The sequence below is a fragment of the Homarus americanus genome, unplaced genomic scaffold, assembly GCF_018991925.1.
Source record: "Homarus americanus isolate GMGI-L3 unplaced genomic scaffold, GMGI_Hamer_2.0 scaffold34921, whole genome shotgun sequence".
NCBI lineage: Eukaryota > Metazoa > Arthropoda > Malacostraca > Decapoda > Nephropidae > Homarus > Homarus americanus.
Window position 1 is genome coordinate 16,276,362 of NW_024741901.1, and position 24,359 is coordinate 16,300,720.

Consider the following 24,359-nt stretch of genomic DNA (forward strand, 5'->3'; position numbering starts at 1 on the left):
GCGACCGCCCGGGCTACTATTATGTGCTTTTTTTGGGTGGTGCTACCACCTGTCGAGTCAAGATGATGGCCTCTACCTCTACTGGAGGTCCTACTGGTGCTGGTGGCTGTGGGACAGACCCACCTAAGTGGCCAAATAAGGAAAAGGAGAAGCAGGACTATCATAAGGGAGTTTGTCAAGTACTCGATGGGATGGCAATTAATGTGATTAAATTACAGTCATCGCGGTTAACATCAGGCCGAACAACGTCCGGTCCATAGCCATCCGTATTTAACACCCCCAAAAAAAACAACGTGACGCCTGCTGGATACCACTCCACAACCCCTGGCGAACGATCACCCCCATACGGTGGTAATAATAGTAATTTAAGGAATATGCTCATACTTAGGCTTTTTCTAAACGCATTTGCCTACAGGTGATGTTCACCTACATCTATTGAGGATAAAATCTTTCACCTACAAATTGACAATAACACATTTGCTGTAATCAGACATATCTAGTTGCCTCAACAATTGCAACCCCAGTTGCAATTTCAAATTCTGTGGCATTACTAAAAATAGTAAAGTTTCTGGTGCACTCTAAGATTAAGAGAGAAAACGGAGGACTCGGGCGTCCTGATGTGAGAGAAAACGGACTCGTATGACGGGGGACCAAATAAAAAAAGCATAGCTACATGTTTTGTGGACTACAGTATTAAGCGTACCCTTTTCATCACTTTGTAATAAACCTAGCCATGCCTATGTGTGTTTATGATATTTACCATAACATTATATATATATATATTTAGTGGGTCTAAATGGTCGTAAAATGGGAAACTTGGGGTTGGGTCTTGGGTGCCTGAACCAATTAGAATAAATCCCATAGGTTCTGTACTTTCGTTATCAGCGGGGTCCCAATTAGGCGCGATAACCAAGGGATGACTGTACTGTACTGTATATACTTGTGACACTGGCCAGTTGCTTCTGGTGTTATGGTACAGGGGTACCAAGTGACAGCACTAGGATCCCGCTTCCTCTATCAAGGAATAAACAATTAAAATTTAAATTGAAAAAAAACATTCAAATAAATTACTATCTTACAAGAATCCCTCCAATGTAAGTTATATTCACCCAGGTCGTTTGGGTGGAAAATGATGAGAAGAGCTTAGTCACTCTTAAGTAATGATAAATAAACACGCAGGCAGGCCTTCAGCGCCAACTGTCAAATCTTATCTCAAATAAATAAATAAACGCCAGACATTCTGTCACCTCACCTCCCCCCCCTCCTCTTCCCACCACCCTCCTGTTCAAGATAAAAGATTGGTGATTTCTTTATGTTTATTTTATATAATATCTGAGACTAAAGTTACGATAATATAATTTGCATTGCTGAAATCCTTGCAAGACAGAGATTAATTTGAATATAAGCGTCATATATTTTGCTCAAGATATAGAAAATGTAGTACATTAGTGTACAATACTGTAGTACATTTTATAAAAAGTTTTTCAACTGTAGTTTTTGGAGGTACATTATAGATTTAAATTGCAAAGATGGGTACATGTACTAATTTGATTATGGTACTAAAATTGTTATGTCTAGTGCGAATTACAACATGTTTATATTCAAATAAATCAGTATCTTACAAGAATCCCAGCTATGTTAAATATATTTTCCTAGGTCATATCACTGGCATTTTAAAATGAGAGAAGCTTAGTAGGACTGTTAAATAAACACACAGAGACCTTCGCCTCAAACTTATCACCTCAACCCCCCCACCACGCCCCCCCCCAGCCCCTCGCTGGGTGGTGGAGCCGTCAGTCCCCCCCCCCCCTCCAGCCAGGCTTTCAGGCTTACAGTTTTTATCTTATATAATATCTCAGACTAAAGTTAGGAGATTATAATTTGCATTGCTGGAATCCTTGCAAGGCAGCCAATAATATGAATATAAACGTCATATATTTTGCTCAAGAGATAAAAATTGTTGTACATTAGTGTACAGTACTGTAGTACATTTTATAAAAAAGTTTTCAACTGTATTTTTTTGGAAATTTGTTACACCGTTCTTAGTGCAAAGCTGGAGTGCACATGTACTAATTTGATTACTGTACTAAAATTGTTTTGTCTAGTGCAAATTATACCATGTTTATATTCAAATTAATCAGTATGTTACAAGAATCCCAGCTATGTTAATTATATTTACCCAGGTCATTTCACTGGCTTTTTATAAGAGAGAAGCTTAGTCACCTAAGAACTGATAAATATACACGCGTTAGACCTGGGCCTGTGCCAACTGTCAAACGTACTACCTCCCCTCCCCCCACGCCCCCTCGCACCTTCTCTCTCCCCCATCTGCTGGCGTTGCTGGAATCCTTGTAAAACAGTGAATAATTTTAATATAAACGTCATGTATTTTGCACAAGAGATAAAAATTAATCACCTGTATCACATTACAGTAGTGATTTAACAGCAAAAGTGTATATGTACGTATATAGTATTCCACATACACATAAGTATAAAAAAAAGTTTATGTGATGATCGGTCAACGTCCATTTCGGTTAACGTCACGTTTCCAAGAACGTATCTAGGACGTTAACCGGCACATGACTGTACTTGAGGAAGGCCTAAAAACTAGTTTCCGGAAATCACAATCAGGACAATAAAGGCAGAATTTGTATCATTTGGAGGTTATAAATGGGAAAATCAGAGGTTGATGTAGAGTGGTCAGTCTATATTGTTATTTTTCCCTTTAGTTTATATATTTGCATTTGGCGAATTTGAATTTGGCGCAATTTTTCCAGTCTATATTACTTGCGAAATACAAGAGCTTACTGTACTCTTTTTACCAAAGATTATGCAAACTTTCTCCGTCTTTGTATTCATATATTAATTACGTTGGGGGGGAGGAAGGGAGAGGTTAATGGTGGGGGGGATGAGTGTAGTGGTGTTTCCTTTACACACTATTATACTTAACAATATTATAAATCTTTGGCTAATAATAGGGATGGAAATATATACAGTTGACCCTCGTTAATTCTTACCCCTTTAATCCAGATTTCGGATAAATCAGACGAAATCTAAACTTTCCATATCAAATTTCTGGTTCTGGGATTGTCCCTGTTGCAATTGGTGTTGCAATATCAAATTCTGTGTCACTACTAAGGAATAACGAAGTCTCTGGTGCACTGCACTCTAAGATTAAGAGAAAATGGAGGACTCAGGCGTCCTAAAGTGAGAGAAAACGGACTCCTATGACGAGGCACTCAAATAAACATACACATAGCTACATGTTTTGTGGACTACCCACTGTACAGTATCCTTTTCATCACTTTGTAATAAACCTAGTCATGCCTATGTGTGTTTCTTATAATTACCATAACATTGTATATTTATATATTTAGCGGTTGTACAAACACAAGGCCTCACACATGCCACTCAGACTGACAGATTGACAAGTTTTACCAACCATACAGACAGTTGAAGCTTTAAACATCACTCACAATGGATTTTGAATATTCCAACTGCAATCACACATACCTAAGTTGCCTCAACAATTACAACCCCAGTTGCAATATCAAATTCTGTGTCATTACTATGGAATAACGAAGTCTCTGGTGCAGTGCACTCCAAGATTAAGAGAAAACGGAGGTCTCAGGCGTCCTGAAATGAGAGAAAACGGACTCCTATGACGGGGCACTCAAATAAACATACACATAGCTGTATAATGCAATATTATGCAATATTAACCCCTAAATTGGTTAATTCGGACAATCGGCTGAAACGGACACCCTTCCCCCCCCCCTATTAGTCCGTTTTAACGAGGGTCGACTGTACTGATAGGCAAATGAGTTTTGTATTATTATTTCATTTGGGGGGTTATGGGGGAGAGGGATGTGTAAGACGAGTGCTGATTTTGGTGATCATTAACTTGTTTTACAGTACAGTGGTCCCTCGATTAACGAGCGCCTCGGTTAACGAGATTTCGGTTAACGAGTTACCTCCCATAAGATTCTTAAATTTGGTTAACGAGCAACCCCTCGGTTAACGAGTTTCTTACAAGCCGACCTCAACAAGTTTTGGCTTGCACTGGGCGGTCAACCAGCTGTAGTATTAGTCCGCCAATACATTAATCGGTTCTAGGGCTTAAATTCCTTACTATTTTAGTAAATATCAAGAAGTTTATACTATTCAATAATTTTAAAAGTTTAATATTCAATTTTTTAGTCATTTTAACAATTATTGAACATAATTGAAAGTAAAGTAACTAGTTTAATGCGCGGCATCCAGCCTCTTAACACAGCAAACGGGCGTTAGTCTCTCTCTGTTTTCACTGGAGGTAACATCTTCCTTGAGACTCTCTTCAACTAAATGCTTTTTTCTGTGTTTCCAAGCAAATTATTGGTCATTTTGAAATTTATTTTACATATTGACAATATATAGCACAGTGCAGTGTTATTTTAAAGAAAATATTCATTATTTACAGCAAGTTTAACTTTAATAAGCATGTGTTGACATTGTTTGAATCCAGCATGGTGCCTAAGAGATCAAGAAAAGCGATTTCAATCCAAACCAAGCAAGAAATTATAAAAAAACATGAACAAGGCATTAGAACAAATGCGCTATGCAAAGAATATGGCATGTCGACATCAACTGTGTCGACAATTCTTGCACAGAAAGACAAATTTAAAGAAGTGAAAGTGAGAGACAAATCTACAAGAGTGTTTAAAAGTAGATCCCTAATTGCAGAAACTGAGAGGTTACTTATCATCTGGATTAGGAAAAACAGATGAAAGGTGATTCAGTTTCTACTGAATTCATTTGTGAAAGAGCCAGGGAGATTTACGAACATTTAAAGGCAGATCAACCTGGTTCTTCAGGCACAGAATTTGACGATTTTCGGGCCAGCAAAGGCTGGTTCTAAAAATTTAAGAAAAGAAGTGACATTTTCAGTGTTGTTAGGCATGGTGAAGCTGCTAGTGCTGATAAAGAAGGGGCAGCAAAGTTTTTAGATGAATTTAAAAAACTGATGGAAGAAGAAAATTATCTTCCACAGCAAGTGTTCAATGTGGACGAAACTGGGCGGTTCTGGAAAAAGATGCCCAAAAGAACATTCATCACCAGAGATGAAGCCTCTTTACCTGGGCATAAACCCATGAAAGACCGTCTCACTCTATTGCTTGGTGCCAAAGCTTCAGGGGATTTCCGACTGAAACCTATGCTTGTCTACCACTCTGAAAACCCCAGGGTGTTCAAGCAAGAGAAAGTGGTAAGAACAAAGCTTGGAGTTTATTGGAAGCCCAACTGTAAGGCATGGGTGACAAAACAGCTCTTTAATGAATGGGCTGTTGATGTGTTTTGCCCTTCTGTCAAGAGCTACCTAACCACCAATAAACTCCCTTTAAAGGCTCTTCTCCTCATGGATAATGCTCCTGGTCATGACCCTGACCTTGCCAGAAATTTGGAGTATCAATTTGACTTTGTGAAAGTGTTGTTTTTGCCTCCAAACACTACATCAATCATACAGCCAATGGACCAGAATGTGGTCAGCAACTTCAATTAGTTGTACATGAAGAAAATGTTTAGGTGGTGTCATCAGGCAACTTCCAATGATCCTGAAACATTTCTGGAAGACACAATTCAACATCCTGGTGGCTGTAAAATTGATTGTGTCATCATGGCAAGAAGTCTCCACTAGATCCCTCAATTCTTCATGGAAAGCACTGTGGCCATCAGTAGTCCATGATTTTGAGGGATTTGAGGAAGAAACAGAGTTGGACCAGGAGATTGTGTCCATTAGTCAGTCATTGGGCCTTGAAGTGGAAGAGGATGATGTCGAAGAGCTTCTGATGTCTCATAAGGAGGAACTTACTTCTGATAACTTGAAGCAATTGGATGAGATGTTACAGGTAGAGGCTGACAGTGGTGAGGAGGAAATTGAAAGTGATGACCATATGTTAGCTAAACAGTTGAAATATGTGATTTACCACTGGGAGAAGTTCAGGGAACTGGCTTGAAAGCACCCAGAAGTGGAAAAAACTGAACTGACTTTGTGTCATGTTGAGGACTCAGTGGTCTCCTTCTTTAAACATAAGTTAATGGTGAGGAGGACAGATGCCCCACAGACCACAATTGACACTTTCTTCAGTAAAAGGCAGAGGGAACAAGATGCTATCCCTCAGCCTTCCACTTCAAGAAGGAGAGAGGATGTTCATGGTGGAGAATCTGTCAGTCCCGAGGTTCCTGATATTTTCATGGAAGGTGACGCACCTTCCAAGAAGCAGTATAATGCTTCTCCACCTCCACTTCCTTCTCTTCTCCCTTCTCCTCCTCCACCTCCCACTTCTAATTCACATCATTATCATCATCCAGGAGCCTTCTACATACACACCTCAAAGTAAGTGAACTTTTCTACCTTTTTTTGTTGAATTTAAGCAATTTTCGGTGAGCTGGAACCAATTACCCAAAAACCCATTGAAACAATGGTTTCGGTTAACGAGATTTTCGGTTAACGAGCAACTTGCTGGATTGGATTGTGCTCGTTAACCGAGGGACCACTGTATTAACCCACAATAATAAGACAATTTTGCAGGAAAACCTCTGATTATTGTTTGTTTGATGCTCAAACAACTGTACATCACGGGTGGTTATTCTCATTCAACTCTCGAGAAAATAATAGCTATTCACAGTACTAACCTCCAGTTTTCACATTTGCTAGGAGAGGGATTGAGCTGCACAATTAAAAAGAAAACTCTAGCTTAAAAAACAAAAAAGTTATGATTGTTTGAACTTCAAAAAACTTTAAACGCGTTTTTCTCAGCATTTTTAATTTGGCGCTTCACCCCCTTCTGATGCGGAGCGCCTCAATTGTTCTTATAAATATTGGCGATGGAGTCATCTTTAAGAGCTTGGGGGATTTCCTCTTTTTCTCATATATTCTCCAGGAGTTAGTGGAGACAGCTGGCAAGCAGAGGTCCTCCTGCTTTATACACCTCGTTATTAAGAATGCACTAGACTTCAAAGTAACCTACACTCCTAGCTAGTAAAATGGAGTTACAGTACATGAATTACAAAACATTTTGCAAAATGGATAATACCTAAAGTGCACTTACTACTTACTGTTAATCTAACTGCCCTTAAAAACCTACCATGTTCACTGACTCACAACCTAACCTAGACTTTTAAAATCAAGTGCTGGATATGGGTAGGTGATGCCACATCCTCATGATGACACATCTCATAAGCTCTTGTTATTGGCTCAGGCTTAAGGCATTCACACTATCATGAGTCAGCCCTCTTGGACACTCATGGTTTGGGTAGGAGGCTTGGGCAGGAAGCTGTCATTGTCTTGGCAGGGAGGATTTTTTGCCTCTAACTGAATTTTCATGCATATTTTCTCTAAAACATGTCATAATTTAATGTAAAAACATGGCACTGCTACACCCAAAATCCCTGCAAATATGAATAACGTGCAGAAAGAAGAATGGAGCCATCATATCAAAAGATACAGATTAAAAAATATCTAATTAAATCTGACACTTCTACAATGCTACATGCTCAAGTCTATTGTACAGTATATGTACAGTACATTTGGCAAGTTATATATATATATATATATATATATATATATATATATATATATATATATATATATATATATATATATATATATATATATATATATATATATATATATATATATATATATATATATATATACGCGGTGCCTTGCCAAAGCTGAACTTTCACTTAACGCGGGTTTTTTCCACATATATGCGGTGAGTGTCCGAGACGCTATTTTTAGATTTGCCCCACCCGCCACCCTGCCTGACTGCCTGTTTTAGCTCATAAAATTCATACAAATTACCAGGCCAGAATATAATTTACATTGCTGGAATTCTTATAATTTGGTGATCATTTTGAATATAAACATCATATATTTTGCTTTAAACTTACAATTTTTAGATAAAATTTTTTCTCTAGGTAACTATGGTATCTTTTGTGCAAAATATATGACATTTATATTCAAAATATTCCTGGTCTTACAAGGAATCCAGCAATGTCAATTATATTATCCTAACTTTAATCTGAGGTATTATTTAATACTAAATGTTAAAAACTCTTGAAGGGAGGATTGGTGGGGGGTGGGGGGGAGGGTTGGGACTGACCGCATGGTTGGAAGAGGGGGGGAGGCAAGGTGGGGTACTTTGATTGACAGATAGTGTCGTGAAGATTATTTTTTTTTTTATTAACTGAAGATATTTGTTTTAGCTCATAAAATTCATACATATTACCCGGTCAGAATATAATTTACATTGCTGGAATTCTTATAATTTGGTGATCATTTTGAATATAAACATCATAGATTTTGCTTTAAACTTACAATTTTTAGATAAAAATTTTTCTCTAGGTAACTATGTTATCTTTTGTGCAAAATATATGACATTTATATTCAAAATATTCCTGGTCTTACAAGGAATCCAGCAATGTCAATTATATTTTCCTAACTTTAGTTTGAGGTTATCCCACACATCTCCTTGGGACGGTTGGTGGGGGGTGGAGGGGGGGAGGGAGGGACCGACTGACCATCTGTTAGCCGGCTGTGTAGTGTGAGAGGGGGAGGGAGTTGAGTCCATTATTTGAATGGACATTAACTTGGCGACTGTATTTCTCTATTTCTCTTAATTATTAATTGTGTGCATGTACCATCATAAAATTAAGATGTTATTTTTACTACAACATAGGTATGTGCCTTCAAAAAGTGGAGTTTGGGGGTCGGGCCGGTTTCTATTGGAATTAATCCCATATGTTCTGTTGTTCACTTAACGGGATTTCACTTAACACAGGACCCTCTGGGTTCAATTGACCGCGTTAAGTGGGGTACAACTGTATATATATATATATATATATATTATATATATATATATACACACCTAACTAGACCCATTTCTGACTGTGGGCACTTAGGACCGTCGGGACTTCTGACCTTGCCAGTTGTGACCATTTTTTTTTTCAATTTTTTTTTTGAAATGACGCACGCATTTTCTATACCGAAACGTTTCCAGTTAATGTAGTCTCCATGTATAATTAGAAAATTATGGGGGCCCCATGTGCATTCAGCTGACTACATTAAAGGTAAGTGCTCAGTCACACTGTATCCATTTCTCATTATTTATTACTTTCACTGTACTGTATCCATTCCTCATTATTTATTACTTTTACTGTACTGTATTTCATTGTAGATTTTTTATCTATGTCGGACTTATGACCATTCGGACTTACGACCATTGGACTTTCGACCTGGATTTGGGTCCCTAACCTGTCGTAAAATTCGAGGTCTGGCTAATATATATATATAGTGTGTATATATATATATATATATATATATATATATATATATATATATATATATATATATATATATATATATATATATATATATATATATATATATATATATATATATATATATATGTGCTGATAACCACGTGGATAAGATAAATCTTGATAAAATCACACGGGAAAATGGAAACAACGGAGTACCTTAGCTTTCGTCTTTATTCAAGACATCTTCAGAGGCAACTGGATTACATGGACAGAGAGAGGCTTAAATATACAGGGTGACCTAAAAACATGAGGTCAGGTCAAAATGATGACATCCACTAATCCCCACACCAACACACACGTAGAGGAGCTTAAGAGAAGGGGGCGACGTGACTAGCCAAGTCAGGTCAGAAAAAAGGGACCCACAAAATAACTATCATACATCTAGATAAAAGGTTTTCAAAGCATTTTTAACCTTGGGCCACTGACAAATAAATTTATGTAACATATTATCAGTTTTGAACTGACCATCACTAAGGTTTATTGATTTTAATTCCTTAATCAAACTAGCTTCAACAAGAAGTCTTTCTGTGACACAAGATGATTTGAATACTACTAAGCTTTTTTCCCAAGCAATGGGGTGATTATTATTCCTAACATGAACAAACAAGGCACTGCTTTCAGATGCAGTTCTGATATTATACTTATGTTGTTTGATTCTGAGCTGCAGTGTTTTTCCTGTCTGACCTACATAATTACAATTACATTTGCTACATGGAATACAATAAACATTTCCATTTACATTCAAACTTGGGCTATTCCTTATTAACATATTGGTAATGGTGGAGTCATACTTGAAAACAACATTAATATTTAGAAGCTTGAGGGACCGAACTAACGGGACAAATTCATTACGATAGGGCAGAGTCAAAATATTCTTAAGTGTAGGAACTTGTCTGGTTTGAGAGGAATGAAAGGATTTTTTAGCCCTTTTAAAACAACGATCAACAAACACAGAAGGGTACCCAAGTTTATGTGCAATAGAACGAATGTGTTTCAATTCATCGTCAATAAATTCAGTCACAAATACGCAGACATCTTAAGAACATAACAGAAAAAACTGACATTTTGGTAGACTCAAGGTGATTCGATAAAAAGTGAATGAAACTGTCTACCTGTGTGGGCTTTCTATATACCTTAAATTTATAGTTTTGGCCATTTCTCATGATAAGCATATCAAGAAATGGAAGGGATTCATTTATTTATCTTTCAATTTTGAATGTGACTTATTTCAGGTAAGTCACCACCCTTCTCTTAAGCTCCTCTCGTGTGTGTTGGTGTAGGGGATTAGTGGATGTCATCATTTTGACCTGACCTCATGTTTTAGGTCACCCTGTATATTAAAGCCTCTCTCTGTCCATGTAATCGATTTGCCTCCCTGAAGATGTCTTGAATAAAAGGCAATGGAAATACTCCGTTGTTTCCATTTTCCCTGTGATTTTATCAAGATATATATATATATATATATATATATATATATATATATATATATATATATATATATATATATATATATATATATATATATATATATATATATATATATATATATATATATATATATATATATATCTAGAACAGTGCGACTGTATATGTATGTATATGTATATATATATATATATATATATATATATATATATATATATATATATATATATATATATATATATATATATATATATATATATATATATATATATATATACATACATACATACATACATATACAATCATGCACCGGTTAACGTCCTAGATACGTTCTTGGAAACTTGACATTAACCGAAATGGACGTTGTCCGATCATCACATGAACTTTTTATTTATATTTGTACTTACGTGTATGTGGAATACTATATACGTACATATACACTTTTACTCCTAAATCACTACTGCAATGTGATACAGGTAATTAATTTTTATCTCTTGTGCAAAATGCATGACGTTTATATTAAAATTATTCACTGTTTTACAGGATTCTAGCAACCCTGGGCAGTTGGGGGAGAGGGAGGGAGGGAGTGAGCTAGGGGGCGTGGAGGGAGGGGAGGTAGTACGTTTGACAGTTGGCACAGGCCCAGGTCTAACGCGTGTACCTGTATATTTATCAGTTCTTAGGTGACTAAGCTTTTCTCTTATAAAAAGCCAGTGACATGACCTGGGTGAATATAATTAACATTGTTGGGATTCTTGTAAGATACTGATTAATTTGAATATAAACATGCTATAATTTGCACTAGACATAACAATTTTAGTACCGTAATCAAATTAGTACATGTGCACTCCAGCTTTGCACTGTCATTTATTTCTTTTACGTTTCTTTTAGTATGGTGTGTGCATGCAAATGGATGAAAATAAATGAAGAAATAGATGTAAATCTACCCAAAAATGCAGTTGAAAAAATTTATATTATAAATGTACTACAGTACTGGGGCTGGATACTCAAAACACCTCATAAGTTACGTCTTTTAGCATGATACAGTACCATATATTGTCGAATCTTTACAGTACCGTAAATTTAGCATACTCAAAATTTAATTACAGTTCCGTAAGCTTTTCGTAAGTTTTCATAACTCTAATGTTTACCCTGTAAATTAAGTTCTCTTGTCGGAAGGTAGATGTCAGTGCAGGAGCTAGTTGGCCAATCAGCGCTCAGTTAACAAAATCATCAACCAATCACAAGAGAAGGAGAAATCAGCTGAGAGCAACGCACATAATATTATTTTGTAAACATGGAAGGACCACCAGCCAAGAAGAGACGGCCTAATTTCGGTGAGGCTGAAGTATACGCTCTTCTGGGCAAATTCAAATAAATTGGTTATTGATAGCATAGCCTTGCCGAACCTAAATGACAAATCACTTCTCTTAAATTACTCATTTAGCCTAGACCCTGGTGTTTTCCTTTCAATGTTGGGGACATTTGGTCTGAATTGTCTTCAAGTTCATACAAGAAACAACAATTTAAAACCTGAAAATATATCGGATTAGCCGTAAATTTTCTTAAATTAATACTCTACCTATGATAATGTTCAAGGAAAGTCTGGAACTAGGCCTAAGGTCTCACTGACATCCTGACACTCGCCAAAAAACCATGTACACATTCTCTAACCAAACCTAACATACCATAACATAACATAACCAAAACAAACCTATCTAACCTATAACCTATTGGTATAATTTATTTAAATAATCCCCATGTTCTAACTAAATTAAGTAGGCCCCACATTTAAACATTTATTTGCCTAAGACTGAAAAAGCAGTTATATAGGCCCCTATTAATCAAGTTAATTGCAATCCATATTTTACGCCTAATATCATTTAATTTTGGCTAGCCTATGGAAATTTATAGCCTTTCATGTTATCGTAAGCCATTTACATAAGAAAATAGGCTAAGGCTATTGGTTGAATATTAGAAAAACAAGGCGAAGTCTTGGCAGGAATGTTCACTTGACCTCATATTTGGCTTTCATTACCGAGGGATATTTACGGCTATACAACATTAATAAATTCTATCTGCAAGTTTACTCAGTCATAAAATATATTTTTACCCTAAGTAAGAACAATACAAACCTTCTGTTTTGGTAAAAAATACTTTATAATTTGTAAGAAGACAAAAGATGCGTCTCTTCCAAACTGAGATAAATACAAACACTCAAGCCGCTTATTATAGCAACAAAAAAGTTACGAAAAAGACAAAGTGAAATATTATATTTCAGTATGTTGACGTACAAAACATTTTCTTCATTATTCTATGATAAAACAAGTCGAACAAGCATTATTACAACATACATTATTATTATTTTTTATACAATAGGGAATTAGTCACTATTACATCCGGGTTGAGAGTGTTACACAACCTCGGGAGCTGGTGTAAGTTACGCGCTTTAACTTACGGAGTTCGATGTCAAATACAGTATTTGTTTTGAGTACAGTATACCATCTGTGTTTTGAGTATGCCAATCTGAGACTGTAAGTCCAGTTACGGGGTACACAATGACATACAGTCCCATTAAAGTTTTTGAGTATGCAGCCCCTTTACACTAATATACAACAATTTTTATCTCTTGAGCAAAATATATGACATTTATATTCAAATTATTGGCTGTCTTGCAAGGATTCCAGCAATGCAAATTATAATCTCCTAACTTTAGTCTGAGATAGTATTTAAGATAAAAACTGTAAGCCTAAATAAACCCCCGGCTGAGCAGATTAGGGAGGGAGGGACGGAGCCAGCGAGGGGTGGGGGGATGAGGTGATAAGTTTGAGCCAAAGGCCTCTGTGTGTTTATTTAACAGTCCTACTAAGCTTCTCTCATTTTAAAATGCCAGCGATATGACCTAGGAGAATACAATTAACATTGCTGGGATGCTTGTAAGATACTGATTTATTTGAATTTAAACATGTTGTAATTCGCACTAGACATAACAATTTTAGTACCGTAATCAAATTAGTACATGTGCACTCCAGCTTTGCACTAAGGTCATTTATTTCTTTTACGTTTCTTTTAGTATGGTGTGTGCATGTAAATGGATGAAAATAAATGAAGAAATTTATGTAAATCTACCCAAAAAATACAGTTGAAAAACTTTTTATAAAATGTACTACAGTATTGTACACTAATGTACTACATTTTTTATATCTTGAGCAAAATATATGACGCTTATATTTAAATTAATCTCTGTCTTGCAAGGATTTCAGCAATGTAAATTATATTATCCTAACTTTAGTCCGAGATATTATATAAAATAAACATAAAGAAATCACCAATCTTTTGTCTGGGAACACGAGGGAGGTAGCCAGCCGAGTGTGAGAAAAGGGGGGGGAGGTGAGGTGACAGTGTCTTTATTTATTTGAGATAAGATTTGACAGTTGGCGCTGAAGGCCTGCGTGTTTATTTATCATTACTTAAGAGTGACCAAGCTCTTCTCATAATTTGCCACCCAAACGACCTGGGTGAATATAACTTCCATGTAAGATAGTAATTTATTTGAATACCTGTATAAACAAGCTATATTTGCAATTCAATTTCAATTGTTTATTCCTTGATAGAGGAAGCGGGATCCTAGTGCTGTCACTTGGTACCCCTGTACCATAACACCAGAAGCAACTGGCCAGTGTCACAAGTATATACAGTACAGTACAGTCATCCCTTGGTTATCGCGCCTAATTGGGACCCCGCTGATAACGAAAGTACAGAACCTATGGGATTTATTCTAATTGGTTCAGGCACCCAAGACCCAACCCCAAGTTTCCCATTTTACGACCATTTAGACCCACTAAATGCAGCTAGACCCCGACTTACGACGGGGTTAGGGATAAATCAGTCGTAAGTCCGACTCGAATAAAAAAATTTCAAATTTCAAAAAAAAAATCAATTTTTTTTTTTCTAATTTAAAATCTACAATGAAATACAGTACACTAAACGTAAAATAATGAGGAATGGATACAGTACAGTAAAAGTAATAAATAATGAGGAATGGATACAGTGTGACTGAGCCACTTACCTTAAATGTAGTCGTGAATGCACACACAGCCCCCCGCAATTTTTCTATTTACAGGATACATGGAACTATATTAATTGGAAGAAGCAGAAGAGAACAGGAGGGCTGGGTGGGTCATCAATGGCTTCCTTCAGACAGGTTTATGTACAGGGGTAGCTTGCTGGTTGAGAAGGTATTGGATCATCTTGAGGTGAAGGCAGCACTGGTGGGCGTGAGAGCCAGTACTGGGGACTTCTTGAAATAGGTGTCCAATTTAGACTGCACAGTTTGCTTTTTTCTTTTTTCATTATAAATTTCTCTTAGCAAGCAAGTGCATCTTCGGTCATTCTGTAACTTTGGCACCACTTGTCATAATTTTTGATCCATCTCATCAAACATTTGCATTCCTTTAGTAATTGTAGCAAATGCCTCTGCCATATGTTTTCACTAGAAACTTTTTGGGGGGTGCTTGCTCTTCTTCTACATTTGTCTCTCTTCTTCCTCTGCAGCTTTCACTGTGCATCTAGTTCAATAAGATCCCTAGTTACTGAGCTCTTCTGCTACACTTTCAACCAACTGTCCAACATCTTCACTATCAATTTCCTGCTCAGCTGTTTGCCTAACTCCACTATCTTGTTACTAATATCCAAAATAACTTCATTTCATTAAATCATACGAAACTGTGCACATATCTTTTTCAGGATTTTCTTCCATATTCCATTCATGCAATGTTTTGTAACCTGATCACATGCTGTACTAATGTTCTTTATACATGACAAATGTTGTACTCCTTCCAAAACTGTCTGTTTTTCTCAGCCTGAAGCGAAAAGGTCGTCGCGTAAATGTCGCAGCTTTAAAGACAACAATAGCACTAACCAGTCCATGGGTTGGATGATAAGTAGTGTTAGGTGGATAACGCACTACCTTTAACATCAAGTGCAAGAAATGCGTCCAGGTGTGGTGGGTGTCCCGGAGCATTCAAAAATCAGTAAAATCTTGAATAGAATCCTTTGTTGCAGACAATACTCATGGCTCGTGGAATGAAACAAGTCATGAACCAATCCTCCAAACAGTACTAGGGTGTTCCAGGCTTTCTTGTTGCTTTGATAAAACACTGGCAGTGTGCTTGCTGACATGTTTAAAAAGCCCTGGGGTTCTCTGAATGATAGATCATAGAGGGGTTTGGCTTGAAACCATAACATTCCCCCCCAACAGAAGTGTAATTCTGTCCTTAGATATCTTGAATCCGGGCATTTTTTTGCCTCTTTGTGGATGTATGTCCGCTCAGGCATGCGTTTTCCACAATAATCAGTCTCATCATTGAATATTTGCTCCAGGCAAATAATTCCCTTCCTATCCACATCATCTAACTCCTCCTTAAAAGCTTGACGCACCAACATCGGCACTAGCTGCCTCTCCACTCACCTTAACATTACTTCAGACTGTAGCGTTTTTAAATCTATCAAACCACCCATGACTTCCTGCAAGGTTTGATCACATTCATCTCCCTGCCTGCTCCTTCAGGCTTTGGAACAGGCTTCTTGCTTTGGCCTGGCAGGATTTAAGAGCGCTTAAGGGTACCGCTTCTTATCTGGTCTTCTATCCATATCACCAATAATTATTCCATATAGTGGATAGGACCTTGTCTTTTCTTTGATATTATAGTTCCTTTAACATAGGTGTTGTTCCTTTCACTACTTCACGAATACGTTCCTTGTCCTTCAGAATAGTGGATATAGTCGAGTGTGAGAAACCTAGATTAGCGTGAGTTATTTGCTACTGTTTTTCCATTCCTCATACTGTGTTATTATCTTCCAGTTTCATCTCAAAAATTGCCTGTCTCCTTTTCCTTGGAGCACCACCAGCACTCTCACTTTTCGCTTTCGAGTCATTATAAAGTCAATTAAATACGATAATAACGAAGGTTCTGTGTGATCAGTATAGGATCGATAGCCAAGCACAAACAAAAGCTCCACTGGTGGAATTAGCTTACGAGCCCAAGACACCCCTCCCTCTCGCCGGGGCGAAAACGTTTGGAACAAATCTTGTGGCGTCATTTGAAAAAATTTTTGGTCATAATGATGCATGATCGTATATCCCGTATGGAATGATACCCGATTAAGCAGGTAAATGAAAAGTACCAATGGGCGTAAGTCCGCGTAGTCGTAAGTCGAGGGGTCTAGCTGCATATATATAATGTGATGGTAAATATCATAAACACACATAGGCATGGCTGAGTTTATTACAAAGTGATGAAAAGATAAAACAATACTGTGATCCACAAAAAGCATGCTTAGCTATGCATTTTTTTATTTGGTCCCCATCATACACAGATCCGTTTTCTCTCACATCAGGATGCCTGAGTCCTCCTGTTTTCTCTCTTAATCTTGGAGTGCACCAGAGACTTAGTTATTCTTAGTAATGCCACAGAGTTTGTGCAACCCCAATTGCAACTCGGGGTTGCAATTGTTGAGAGCAACTAGATACGGTGGGGTATGCTACAACGAATCTAATTGGTTCTAGAATTGTTAGTTATAGCATTAGATTCGTCGCCAAGTTAATCAGTTCCAGGCCCCCAAATACAACCACTTAACACTGAAAAATATATAATATAAAATCTGAAATAAAGAATATCATTAATACTTGTAATAAAAAACAATAAATTAGTAAAAAAAAAATTAAAAATAATAATGTTAGATTTGTAGGAGTTTAAGTTAGATTATAGCATTCTCAATTTTATAGGTAAAACAGTTAGTTATGGAATATTAAGTAGTAGGATCATTAGTTTATAGCATACTTACTGTATGTCTCATTACAGCAAATGTGTTGTTGTCAATTTGTAGGTGAAAGATTTTTATACTCAATAGATATGGTTAACATTACACCTGGAGGAAATGTTACTAAAGGCCTAGGGGATATTCGCTTTAACTTACATAATATTTGGCCAGTATGGGAAGGATCGTAGATGTCTCCATCAGGGGTTGGTGGTGGTGGTCCAGCAGGCGTCCGCAGTTTTTTTTTTTTGAAGTATGTCGCGATGGGGCGTTGTTTGATTGGGCGTTATCCGGCGCATGACTGTATATATATAAAACTTGCCAAATGTTTTTTACATATACTGTACAATAGACTTGTGCATGTGCATGTAGAAGTGTCAGATTTTGATTGGATATTTTTAATCTGTATCTTTTGATTGATGGCTCCATTCTTCTTTCTGCGTTATTCATATTTGCAGGGATTTGGGTGTAGCGGTGCCATGTTTTACATTAAATTATGACATGTGTTTTTAGAGAAAATATGTGAAAGATTGATTAGAGACAAAAATCCTCCCTGCCAAGACAATGACAGCTTCTGTAAGAACCTCCTACCCAAACCATGAGTGTCCAGGGGCTGACTCATGATAGTGTGAATGCCTTAAGCCTGAGCCAATAACAGAGCTTATGAGATGTGTGTCATCATGAGGATGTGGCATCACCTACCCATATCCAGCACTTGATTTTAAAAAGTATAGGTTGGGTTGTGAGTCAGTGGACATGGTAGGTGTTAGGTGCAGTTAGATTAACAATAGAGTAGTAAGTGCACTTTAGGTATTATCATTTTGTAAATGTTTTTGTAATCCATGTGACTCCATTTTGCTGGCTAGGTGTAGGTTGCTTTTGAAGAGTAGTTGTCCATTCTTAATAACGTAAATAAATGAAAAACCATTAACTCTTTTAGGTGGTAATTAATTCGGCATGGTTCCTGAAAAAGATGTCAATTATCCTGCCAAAATGAATTTCATATAATCACATTTTTCTATATGTTTTTCCAAGAGAACTTTTAGTATATTTTCCGTCTGGAACAAAAATTCACATATGTGTGCAAATTTTAGAGAAAAAAAATGACATTTATACCCAAAAATGCAGGGAATTGGTATAAATCAATGTCTGGTATATGGCAAATAAATTTAATCAATTTGGTTACTAAACAGCAAATTTAGATATGTATTACATATTCAGATAATATCAAACAAAATAGTACAAAATAAGCTATATTGCATTCAGGAAATACTCCTATACCTCAATACATAATATGTCCGCATATGCGTCTCATTTGGGGAAAGTTTTTCAAGGCAGTGGGATATCCCGCTTATACTTTAATTAATATAATATTTTGGGCGAGTTTACCCGCATGTCGCATCCAAAGGGTTAAGAAGAGTTCTCAACTCCCTCCCCCTGTGTATTAGTTAGAATATTCCTCATAAGTGTCTTTGTGTTATAAAGTGAGCCATGAGTAACAACAAACCTATCAGATATTTCCCCTAGTGTCTATTTCCCCCCAATTATCATCCTTTCTCTCAGCCTCTCGTCTGTTTACCCTCCTCTCGGTTATGAGGCCAAACCTCTAGTAAGGGGACTGACTGCAGGCTCCCTCTACCTCCTCCTCCTCCTGCATTTCTCCTCCCCTCCTCCACATATAAAGAAAGATTAATAATAAGAATAGAGAATTAAAGATTAAAGGAGAAATAGAGAAATACTGTAGTAAATAAATAGAAAATAAAAAGGAAAAATACCTCATTTTGTTTACTTGTGGATACTTAAGCTTTTTAATGCATCCCAATTTTATTTTTCAGATTGTGCCACCAAGTAGAGGAATATGGTACAGTCTTGTTAATTTTAAGATTTTTTTTTATTATTCTTTTGAACACCATAGAAATGAAGAAGTATCTTTTAGTCCATGATGTAAAGTGGTTTATAGTGATGGATATGCTGCTGATAGGTGACGCTAGGTTGTGTGAACCAGCAGAGATAAACCAGATACTTGGAGCATTGTTATTGAAGGAGAATACTACAGCAGAACACATCTGTTACAGCAGTAAGAAAACAGTAACAGCAAATGAAGGGAGAACCTGTATGTATACAGTAAGGTCTTGATTGTAGGTACTTAAACATTATAGCAAGAAAATGCTTTTGGGAATAAAAAGAGAAAATAAAATGTTCAGTGAAGTTATTTTGTTGTTTTAATATATTTTTTTATTCCAGCTTAATGGGTCAGATACGAGAAGGAGACAATATTGAGAGAGAAAAGGCAAAACTTCTTGTTGGAAGTAAATCTCCTCGAAATGGCCCAAATGTTGAACAAAGAAATTATTGCAATAAAGTAAGTACAATATATAATACAGTATATCATGTCATGTTGACAGTATCATTTCATATCAAAAGAATGAAGGAGGAGGATTTTTTTTTTAATTCAATGGCTAGTTTCGTTTATTAATTTCATCAGATTTCTATTTAAAGTGAGCACACAAATTAGTATGCCAGTCTTGCTCAATAAGCTTCAGTATATGATACTCATACATTTTATATACAAAGTCAAAATTAATCAGAAAGTATAGCAATGTGTATGTCCCTCTGGTGATTGTGTAGCCTCAATTGTAGTGCAGTACCATGTTGGTGTGTCACTCATCAGTCGCAGTGACACTATCCTTGAACAGTATTCCTCAAACTATGCTAACTTTCCATTTTCTCTCCCGCATTGATTGTCTGCTGCCTCCTTTAAATCTAATTTATTACTTTTTTCATCTTCTGAGGTGGTGTTACATCGTTTTTACATCCTTATTTCTGTTACTATAAATAAGAATTGTTCTACAGATCAGAGACTCAAGAGATAAGTTGAGTGAACCTCGACCTGGGGAAGAGGAGATGGCTGACAGAGACAGACAGCCAGCTCTTTATTGGATACACTCCTGAGTGGGACCTTCAGCTGTTCATGGAGGCTCAGTCTGCTGCCAGTGAAAAATAGTATGTACAGTATTGAACACAACTCAAGTTAGCAGTCTCTTAGACTGTAATACACTCCTTGTTGTATTATGAACTATGGTGAATTTTTACCAAGAATGTACACCTGTAATATCTTTAATTGTGTTGTGAAGCTTGATTTTTAATTTTAATTACAGGAATGCAGGAGGGCACAAATAGATCTAACAAATATCAACGGATGACTCAAATTATGATGTCAGAAGTAATTAGCGGTTAGATTAATGTTGTAATAGTTAAATTTTAATGAGTTCTCCCTTATGAATACTGTACCAGGGAAAAGTCTTTTTTCAATCCTTTTTTTTCTTTCTTAAGTATTCAGACTTTTAGAGAGTCTCCTTAACTTATCTTTGTTTTATGAACTATTTTCCATCAAGAGGAACCCTCATGATCCATTCTGCCATATTACTCCCTGACAGAACCTTGCTTAACATCAGAATATGCTATCAAGACAGAAAATGTCTTCTGTAAGTAGCATTCTTGCCCATCTTAACCAGACCTTGGGCAATATCCAGCAATATCAGGGACTTCACACCCTCAGGGGTTCCCGTCACTGCATTTTGTTGGTAAATTTCCACATCAAGAACAAAGATTATGTGTAATCAGTAACCATAGATCTCCTGCATGAAACTGTGATTATTTGCTTAGTAGTTCACAGGCAGATAGTCAACTAAGTCCTTCAAGAAATTTTATTTCATTTTTTTTACTTGCCAACAACAGCAAGCTTGAGGTGTCTAGTTCCAACTACACCCAACCATGTACTGTACAGTACCAGGTTAGTTACTTAAGCACCCAGCTGCATTTTGGAGCCCTACCCTATGCACCAGAACCCCGAGCACGTTGCTGTTAGCACCACTTCAATTTTCTGAGCTTTTCTTTGTTTTGTATAATGTCATAAAACTTCTTTTATGTCCACTTAAGACTATGATTGGTTGTTATATGTGGGAGATTCCAAAGTGATGCTAGACCACTGGTGAGAGTTTTGAACAACTGGCTGAGTGTATACAATGGATTAACTTTTTTAGAGTTTTTGTAGCACCTCCTCCTCCCTCCCTCGTTAGCTTGTGTTGCATTAAAAATAATGACTTTAGGGTATTATCCAGAAATGGTGAGTTGATAATGCATATTATTTTTATTTATTTATTTTATTTATTTATTTATTTATTTATTTATTTTTTTTTTTTTTTGGGGGGGATGAGGAAGAGTGAAATCATTAGGCTCCCAGCTAATACTGTGGTTAAGGATTATCTATGAGAACAGTGTGTCCTGCCAGTAAGGAAATTAGACCTGTTAGATTTGACAGGCTGCCTACTGATACTTACTGGCTGGATCTCACCAGGTCACTTGTTCATCCTCTTGGCAATATAAATTTTGTGATTTAATCCTCCATTTATGGCTGAAAAGAAAGTGGGCAACTTCCTTTCTTTCCCTCCTCCCATTGGTGGAATTGTAAATTAGCATGAACTAAGGATTCTAGACCACCTTCTTATGATCAAGGGTTTTAAGTGAATTAATCTACTGTACTGAGGAGAGTTGAATCTTTGACCCCTAAACCTCTGGATCAAATGAGATCAGACCTCTGATCCTTGGTGAGGTAGGTGAAAAGTTTGCTTACAGGAAAGGCATTATTTGCCTGGACAGTGTACTATTCCCTGCCATTGAACATAGCAGGGCTGTCAGGCAAAGATGAGACTCTGTCAGGGAGTGATGTAATAACATGGTTCTTGCAGGTCACTAACTCTTCCCCGAAAGCTGGGAATGTTGTACAGATGCCGTAGATGCTTCACTCATGAGCAGTTAATTCTAGTATATAAGGGATTCATTCGTCCTAACTTGGAGTACTGCTCTCATATCTGGGGTGGCTCTTCATCTGTCCAGCTGTTCGATGGGGTAGAATCAAAGGCATTTCGTCTTTTTAATTCTTCTCCTTTAGTCGATAATCTCTCTTCCCTTTTTCTTTGCCTCGATGTTGCTTCACCCTCTCTTTTACAGGTACAGTAGACTTGCAACTTACGTGAGGTTCGTTACTGGGAGTTCGCGTAAAGTCAGAAACACCCCTAAACCGCCCTTAAATCACTATACAGTACAGTATATATGTATACTGTACGTACATATACACTAGAACTCCTAACTCACTACTGTAATGTGATAACGGTGATTAATTTTTATCTCTTGTGTAAAATATATGATGTCTATATTCAAATTATTCGCTGTCTTGCAAGGATTCTAACAATGAAAATTATATTCTCCTAACTTTGAGCCTATAACCACCAAACCCTGGGGGTGATGTGTTTGACACCTGGTGCCGGGAGGTCTAGTGAAGTATTTATTTATTTATTTATTTATTTATTTATGTCCTTTAAAGTATGTTTTTGTATTTTGCTTATAAAATATCACTGAACTGACCTGAGAGAATATAATTTACATTGCTGGGATTCTTATAAGATAGTGATCAATTTGAATATAAACAATAGTTTGCACTACACATAATAAAAATATATAATTGAGTTTGAAATTGGAAATTGTAACCTAACCCCCAGGGTAATCCGGGTATAGGTGAAACCTCTTAAGAAAAATAAGCGTAAGTTCTTAGTCTGCTGTACTTTAACGGGCAATTTGGTGGATTTGGCATCCTGTGTCCCGCCGGCAAGGCAGTGGGCCCATAACACTCGTCTTGCCCATGGAGCCCACTGTTTCTGTGGATGTCGGTCACACTAGAATAACCCGTTGTAGTACAGCCTTCTTTCCTTACACAGCCAAACTGTATGAATACTCTGCCTTCTTCCGTGTTTCCATACTCATGCAATCTGTTTCACATCAAAAAGATGGTTTTCCTCCATCTTCGTGGTGTGATAATAGTCTTTTTGTCTTCTATTTTTAATTTCTTTTTACTCTTATTTTGTTTGCACCCCAGGCCCCTTTGTGGGTCAATGACCTGTGCAGTGGGCTTCCGACTCACCAAAATTGCTAAATTCAACAAAAAAAAAGGTAAGAAAAGTTCACTTACTTTGAGGAGGTGTGTATGTAGAAGGCTCCTGAATGATGATGATGATGTGCATTTGAAGGAGGTGGGAGGTGGAGGAGAAAGGGAGAAGAAGAGAAGGAGGAAGTGGAGGTGGAGGAGAAGCATTTTACTGCTTCTTGGAAGGTGAGTCACCTTCCATGAAAATATCAGAACACTCTGTGGACTGACAGATTCTCCACCATGAACATCCTCTCTCCTTCTTGGAGGTGGAAGGCTGAGGGGATAATCTTGTTCCCTCTGCCTTTTACTGAAAAGAAAGTGTGTCAATTGTGGTCTGTGGGGCATCTGTCATCTCACCATTAACTTATGTTTTAAAGGAAGGAGACCACTGGGTCCTCAACATGACATAAAGTCAGTTCAGTTTTTCCACTTCTGGGTGCTGAAGCCCAGTTCCTGAACTTCTCCCAGTGGTAAATCACATATTTCAACTATTTAGCTAACATATGGTCATCACTTTTCAATTTCCTCCTCACCACTGTCAGCCTCTACCTGTAACATCTCATCCGAGTTGCTTCAAGTTATCAGAGTAAGTTCCTCCTTATGAGACATCAGGCTCTTCCATCCTCACTCCTCTACTGCAAGGCCCAATGACTGACCAATGGACTGTCCTCTGGTCCAACTCTGTTTCTTCCTCAAATCCCTCAAAATCATGGACTACTGATGGCCACAGTGCTTTCCATGAGGAAAATTGAGGGGATCTAGTGAGAACTTC

The 24,359-nt window shown here is 37.1% G+C and overlaps 1 protein-coding gene across 1 annotated transcript in view; it reads left to right on the forward strand.

The window, feature by feature from the left end:
• The window catches only part of LOC121876127 (histone acetyltransferase KAT7-like), a 181,311-nt gene that overhangs the window by 69,103 nt on the left and 87,849 nt on the right, over nt 1–24,359 (forward strand). Inside the window, 4 exon segments of the mRNA XM_042381064.1 lie at nt 19,440–19,465; nt 19,849–19,966; nt 20,458–20,538; nt 20,540–20,611. Coding sequence (XP_042236998.1) covers nt 19,440–19,465; nt 19,849–19,966; nt 20,458–20,538; nt 20,540–20,611 — 297 coding nt within the window.